The 7,405-nt window shown below is 41.5% G+C and overlaps 1 protein-coding gene across 1 annotated transcript; it reads left to right on the top strand.

The window, feature by feature from the left end:
* Window positions 1–7,029, top strand: gja10a (gap junction protein alpha 10 a). The gene is made up of 3 exons (XM_061968984.1): window positions 1–1,537; window positions 2,257–3,699; window positions 6,727–7,029. Exons 2-3 carry the CDS (start codon window positions 2,296–2,298, stop codon window positions 6,763–6,765), a joined length of 1,443 nt encoding a protein of 480 aa, XP_061824968.1. The 5' UTR covers window positions 1–1,537; window positions 2,257–2,295; the 3' UTR covers window positions 6,766–7,029.
* Window positions 7,030–7,405: the final 376 nt, after the last annotated feature.

The raw sequence follows: 7,405 nt of genomic DNA, 5'->3' as shown, positions 1-7,405 counted from the left end.
GCGTGGGTGACACTGTAGAGGTTACAGTGTTGACACGTTATCTCCTCAATTGAGTCCAAACTTAATTCTGTCTCTGTTTGATTCCTTGCCTTTTTGTCTTGTTTAATAGATGTCATCAGTGTTTGAACCTGACAGTCTACCAGCATGGAATCTCCCCAATAATCATTTGCCTCTTGCTCATATATGAGGTTCCCATGATTCTGCATAGGTGGTGGGCTTTTCTCACAGCTTGTGCAGCAACAAGGTCAGGCTCACTCTTAGCTCAGTCAGGGAGTAGCAAGAGAGCATTTCCAGCACACTGGATTGAGGGTCAACAGTTTCCAGGGCAGGCATCTTTGAGGACAAAGAGGAAGTAGAAGAGTCAGAAGCGCGCTGGCTCGTGGTCGAGTCACTTTCAGAAGTTTTCCATCGACCCAAGCAAAAACCGTCAATGGAATCTAAAGGCGCAAGCTGGTTGAGGAAGAGGTGTGCTCTGCTGGGGAAGAGAATTGACAAGCCAGTGCTGTAGGAGGTCATCCGGAAGTGGAATCGGCAAAGGATCAACTTCCCCATTCAGAGGGCAAATTACTATTATTGTCACATGACTGACTTAAGTTTAAGTTCATCCCTAAACTGACCCCAGTCCAGTTCAATAGAGTTCCACAAGTTCGAGCCATGGACAGAAAAGGCTAACTGTTGATAAGAAACTTTGATGTTTTCCCCTGAAGGATGCTAATTGACATCAATGTGGCTCAGTTGCCACAATTTGTGTAGACAACAAATGTGTCGAGTAGACAGCGCTGAGTCCACATTGATGACATTGGTAACTGCACACATGCATCTTTTATGCACGGCTGGTGACGTCTATGCGTTGCCAACTTGTTCACATGAAAGAGATCCCCTTACAACCCTCTGTTGGCTTCCCAATGGACAGGATGCTCACGTTATCTACTAATGTAACAATTCAATAATTGTACCCACTCTGGATCTATTGCAGCCGGTCACCCTGGAGGTTTCTCCTTTTTCCCAGTTTGGGATTCGAAGTTTTTTCTGGGTTTGGATCAGGGGATGCCGTTGTGGTTTGCAAAGCCCTTTGAGGCACCTGTGATTAAGGGCTATGTAAATAAATTGTGATTGATTGATTGATAAGAATGACACAAAACAAGAAAAATAGTAACGTTTCCCTCAATGAAAAGACTCATTATGTGGCTTTGTTTGAGCATTAGATGTGAAAGATAAACAGATATCAGTGCCATCCGACAGAGAGGCTGATATTGATGGCGTGGGAGAAGGGAGGGGGATGGGGACATTGTCCCGTCGAGAGGCAATCAATGCACACATCCTGTGAACCCAGCATGTAACACGGTAGAGCACTTCCTACCCGCTGCCTGCCAGCACAAACGCAGGGAGACAAAGGCAACAGGAAGCAAAACATTGTGGATTCTAATTTGGAACATCACCACACCTCCATGGGTTAGCCATACTGGCGCCCTGGATTCCTTGGACTAAACTGTCATCATGAAGTTTGGCAAGCGGCAAAAAGGGATCTCGATGATTTGTAAGTGTTTTTAAAATGCTGTGTCAGTTTACGTGAAGTCACAGAGAAAACATTTTACTTTGAAGATTGCAGAATTCCCTCCAGGATTGATTGTTGCGGCTTAAAAAGCTTAAATTTGCACAGATTTTTGGGAAAATTGAGGCAAAAGTTGCAATATTTGGAGGCTTATGTTGTAAATAAGGTCGAATCAACTTGTGATTTTATGACTTTGTTATCAATGGTTTAAGTTTTCCTTGTAAAGCAAATACTGTATTGATGTTTTACTCATTTTATACCACACTGACTTAAAAGCAGACACTAGACGGCAGTTAAAGCGCACGCTCAGAGCTCATTGTCAAATTACTGTACTGTTTTAACGAATTATAAGTGAAAATAGTAATAATTATAAGTACTCAAAGAAACACCACCAAAGGCTTCTTTTATTGTCCGCTGTCGATCGCAAGTTGCAAACAGTGGAGTTGTTAAGAGTATTCAATAGAGTTGAGAGTGATCCAGAGGGGTAATTTTTGTTGGTAAACTTTATAGACGACTCCCAATTACCCTGCATTGTAAAGCACTCTTACTAGCCGTTATTTACCACTTAGAACGCACATAAAAGGGAACGTGGTCTTGTCTCACGTAGGATTGTGGATGATGAGCAAAATTCCCCCCAGAATGCAGTTGTTCTCTAAGAAGACTTAGAGTCGACTGTGTTGTCCAAATGTTCTCTTTCTCTTCAGCTTGAGGGTATGTGGCAATAGAGTGGTGAGAACCTGACCATGGGTGACTGGAACCTACTGGGCAGCATCCTGGAAGAGGTCCACATTCATTCGACTATCGTGGGCAAGATTTGGCTGACCATCCTCTTCATTTTCCGCATGCTGATCCTGGGGGCAGCCGCCGAGGACGTTTGGGACGACGAGCAGTCGGAGTTCGTCTGCAACACCGACCAGCCAGGGTGCAAGGCTGTCTGCTATGACCGCGCCTTCCCCATCTCGCTCATCCGATTCTGGGTGTTGCAAGTCATCTTTGTCTCGGCGCCCTCGCTCGTCTACATGGGCCACGCCCTCTACTGTATCCGAGCCCTGGAGAAAGAGCGCCATAGGAAACGGATACAGCTGAAGGAGGAGCTGGATGAGGCGGAACTAGCGCTGGATGAGCACAAACGGATGGAGAGGGAGCTGAGGAGGCTGGACGAGCTGAGAAAGGTGAAGAGGGCGCCCCTGAGAGGGTCTCTCTTGAGGACGTATATCATCCATATCCTTACACGCTCAGCGCTGGAGGTGTTGTTCATCCTGGGACAATATGTTCTTTATGGTGTACAACTCGACCCGCTTTACAAATGCGAGTGGATACCTTGCCCTAACAGTGTGGACTGTTACATCTCGAGGCCAACAGAGAAAACTATCTTCATGGTCTTCATGATCGCTATTGCTGGGGTTTCTCTCTTCCTCAACATTCTGGAAATATCCCACCTTGGTATCAGGAAGATCAAACAGAGCCTCTCTGGAGACAAGTACATGGAGGAGGACAGTTTGATCTTCAAGTCGAAGAGGAACGTGTCATTATCGCATCATTGTGTGATGTCACCTTACGATGGACCTTTGACTCAGACCTTCAAAGTCATACCAGAAGAAGACGTTAACCCCTCGCATTACTTTGGGATCAAAACCGGTCACGAGGCCCAGAGGAACAACAGCGTGGCTCATTTGGGGCACACGCAGGCCAGCTATCTCTGCCCCCAACCCAGGACACCAAACAGATCTGTCCAGAACTGTGTCCTCTCCCAAGCTCAGCAAGGTCCAGAGGTCTTCACAACAAAAGTGGACCATCATCTTTGTTGGCCGTCTGTGGTGTCTAACGTGGAGGGAAGTGCATCAAGCCCTCAGGAGGACACGCATCTGGGACAATATCAAGGCTCTCTTCTGTCCAACAACACAATACGACCCTCTTCTACAGACCTCCTTGACAGAGAGAACCGAAGAGACTCGATGGGGAGCGAGCACCTCATCCACAAACCGAGAAAAACCAGCTTCATGATCAGACCTACGTCTGAAAGCTTATCATCAATCAGTGGTTCCACAAGTCAGTCCTTACATTCCTCAGAAGAATCAGATGAACTTGGATCGCTGCAGGGAGACATGCCCATGATGCCACCTGCTGGAGGCAGGAGAATGTCAATGGTAAGTATTTGAAAAACTTGTGTAAGGTGTGTTTCAACCACAACATTACAATGATAACAATAGTACACCAGTATTCATTATTTACTTTTAACTTAGAACAATGGCGGACTCCTCTCCGTATGTTACCTCATTCTCTCCTTTCCTACCCCATTACCATACCTTTGTCTCCTCTCCTACTTGTTCATCCGCTTACATCACCCCTCGTCTCCTCGCCTACTCCTTTGACAATGCCTCCTTGTTTCCTCTCGTAACCCTTTACCATACCTCCTTGTCTCCTCTTCTACCCCGTTACCATACCGTCTTGTCTCCTCTTCTACCCCCTTCCCATTCCTCCTTGTCTCCTCTCCTACCCCTTGACAATGGCTCCTCGTGTCCTCTCCTACCCCTTTACCATACCTCCTTGTCTCCTCTCCTACTCCTTTACCATACCTCCTTGTCTCCTCTCTTACCCCTTTACCATGCCTCCTTGTCACCTCTCCTAACACTTTACCATACTTTCTCGTCTCCTCTTCTACCCCTTTACCATACCTACCTGTCTCCTCTACTACCCCCTTCCCACTCCTTCTTGTCTCCTCTCCTAGCCCTTGACAATGCCTCCTTGTCTCCTCTCCTAACCCTTTACCATACCTCCTCGTCTCCTCTCCTACCCCTTTACCATACCTTTGTCTCCTCTACTGCTTGTTCATCCGCTTATATTACTCCTGGTCTCCTCTCCTACCCCTTGACAATGTCTCCTTGTCTCCTCTCCTTCCCCTTTAGCATACCTCCTTGTCTCGTCCTCTACCCCTTTACCAAAACTACTTGTCTCCTCTCCTACCCCCTTCCCATTCCTCCTTGTCTCCCCTCCTAACCCTTTACCATACCTCCTTGTCTCCTAATTCGCTTTTAGCGTAACGTTAACTCATTTTGCGGTGTCTGTGTGCGTGTGTGTTACGGACAGCAAAGCCCTGTCTGTCTGTTATTTCACTTTACCTTTTTCTGTGTTGATTGAGCTGTGTTGAAGCAGCAAAAAAGGACATTATGTTAAATGAAGAGTTTCTGTCTGTACCATTTTTTTCAGCTATAGTTACATGAATCATTAGTAATGGAGCAGCCTAGTTTTGAATGGCAGGGTCCCTGCTATCACATCAAAAATATAACATTTACATAATAAAAATCAACTACAGGCTTCCCAAATGCTGTAATAAATTAAGCATGATGAGTTGACTTGAAACTGTTTAATGTTGCACTTTTTATATGTAGAAGAAAAGTTTTGTCTTTTTATTTATTCTGAGGAACAACTTGAGGCAGTTTAATGTTGATTAACGTGGGCAGAACTATTATAGTGTTCCCAATGTTAAAAGGATAAAGCCATTGTTTACAAATTTGGTAAATAAATAACCAAAAAATTTATATTTTGTTGTTTTCTTACTGTACCGAAAATGAACCGAACCGTGACCTCTAAACCGAGATACTTACCGACCCAACATTTTTGTGTACCGTTACACCCCTAATATATATATATATATATATATATATATATATATATATATATATATATATATATATATATATATATATATATATATATATATATATATATATATATATATATATATATATATATATACACATATATATACGTCCTGTATACTATGTATACAGGCAAAAACACAGAGGCTATTTCATCCCTACAAGCCTGTTTCGCAGGTTTCCCTGCTCTTCAGGGGAATTATATATGTATATATACACATATATGTGCAAATGTGTATATATATGTATAAATATACAGTAGTGAAGTGAATTATATTTATATAGCGCTTTTCTCTAGTGACTCAAAGTGCTTTACATAGTGAAACCCATTATCTAAGTTACATTTAAACCAGTGTGGGTGGCACTGGGAGCAGGTGGGTAAAGGACACCACGGCAGTGACTGGGATGGCGAAAGCGGGAATCGAACCTGGAACCCTCAAGTTGCTGGCACGGCCACTCTGCCAACCGAGCTATACCCATACTTGCCAACCCTCCCGAATTTTCCGGGAGACTCCCGAAATTCAGTGCCTCTCCCGAAAACCTCCCGGGACAAATATTCTCCCGAAAATCTCCCAGCTCCATGCGGACCTGAGTGAGGACAGCCTTTTTTCACGACAGGAGGACAACAGGGTGACAAGAACTAAATCATCCATACTAGAGATAAATTGTATTATTATGTTTATCTTACCTAAAAATAAATATATTTACTAATTAAAAAAAACAAAAACGAAATACATTTTTACTATATTTTGCTGAAAACATCAAAATTAATTGTATTTTTATTTGTATTTTTTCTGACTCCTTATTACATCCAGCCATAGAATTATACATTAAAATAAACATATTTGAAATAATTAATTTTAAATGATCATAATTCATTTAAAATGACCATATTTAATTATTAAGATAATTACTTGTTTATCAACAACTTTAGCATTTTATTCATTACATTTTGAAGCCCTCAGAAGCCAAGTTATGTTATATTCCTTAAGATTTATTTATGCAAGTTTGAAGTATCAATTATCTAAACACAGTTTTGTTTGCATATTTTCAGGATGTATATATATATATATATATATTCTAGCTGTCAAAATACTCCTCCCCTCTTAACCACGCCCCGCCCCACCCCTGAACACGCCCCCCGCCCCCCACCTCCCGAATTAGGAGGTCTCAAGGTTGGCAAGTATGGCTATACCACCCCATGTGTGTAAATGTGTGTATGTATGTATGTATATATGTATCTATATCTGTGTATATATATATACATATATATATATATATATATATATATATATATATATATATATATGTATAATGTGTTAATGATAAACCGCGGTAAAATTCCAGACGGTTAGTAATACTGTTTACATTTTTAATTACCGAAAAAACGTCAATTATTACTGCATTTTAGGCAACATTGCTTACTTCCTTCATCTTGTAGGGATGAAATAGCCTTTATGTTTTTCCTTTACTGACAATTTACTCAGTAATAAATTCTCTTTCTTTCCTGTTTAGAGTGTGTTTCTGGACATTTCATCGATCATGAAGAAGTGAGGACACGTAACGTCCTGACAAGGCTATCAAAGATAAGACGAAGTGGGTACTTTGTGGCTACTTTTAAGCATTGGGATTTTTTTTTTTAACAGACTTTGTTGTGTGTTCTGACAACACACACATTTTTGGATTATGAAGCATATTTTGTCGTGTAATGTGTTTTTCTAAGCGAGGTTTGATGAGAACATGTTTGTCATTCTGTATCGTTTACACAAAACATTTGTAATAAACAGCAAAGGCGTTGTTAGCACAAACGTCATCAAAAGTCACCAGAATTCTCATGCCTTTTCTTTTTATTTGTCAACAAAAAAAAAGAAAGAAGAATTGTTTTCATATCAAAGAAACAAAATGTGACATGTTGCACAACATTTAGAAAAATATCTAAAACACCCTTAAACCTTACAAAAGGAAAATCCGTAATGCTGAGTCTGCATGTAACAGTCATGTAGGTAGTCAAAAAAAATAAGAGGACATGTAAAAAAATGTACCACAGAATTCTACAAATACAATATTAGCACTGTAAAAAGTTAGAAACGCCACAAAACTACATGTCTATGGTACAGTTGTTACCCATGTGAAGAGGTATGCTGAATTATCCAGGTAGATACGTTATTAACGAGCTTTCAAGATCCTCGATCAA

Source organism: Nerophis lumbriciformis, linkage group LG08 (assembly GCF_033978685.3).
Source record: "Nerophis lumbriciformis linkage group LG08, RoL_Nlum_v2.1, whole genome shotgun sequence".
NCBI classification, from domain to species: Eukaryota; Metazoa; Chordata; class Actinopteri; order Syngnathiformes; family Syngnathidae; genus Nerophis; species Nerophis lumbriciformis.
This window is presented reverse-complemented; position numbering and strand designations above follow the sequence as displayed.

What these genes read in the sequence shown, in the direction of transcription:
- gja10a (XM_061968984.1), top strand. Translation starts at nt 2,296, where the DNA reads ATGGGTGACTGGAACCTACTGGGCAGCATCCTGGAAGAGGTCCACATT. An exon ending in GAGGCAGGAGAATGTCAATG is followed by an intron (nt 3,700 to 6,726) that starts GTAAGTATTTGA and finishes TTTCCTGTTTAG; the next exon opens with AGTGTGTTTCTGGACATTTC.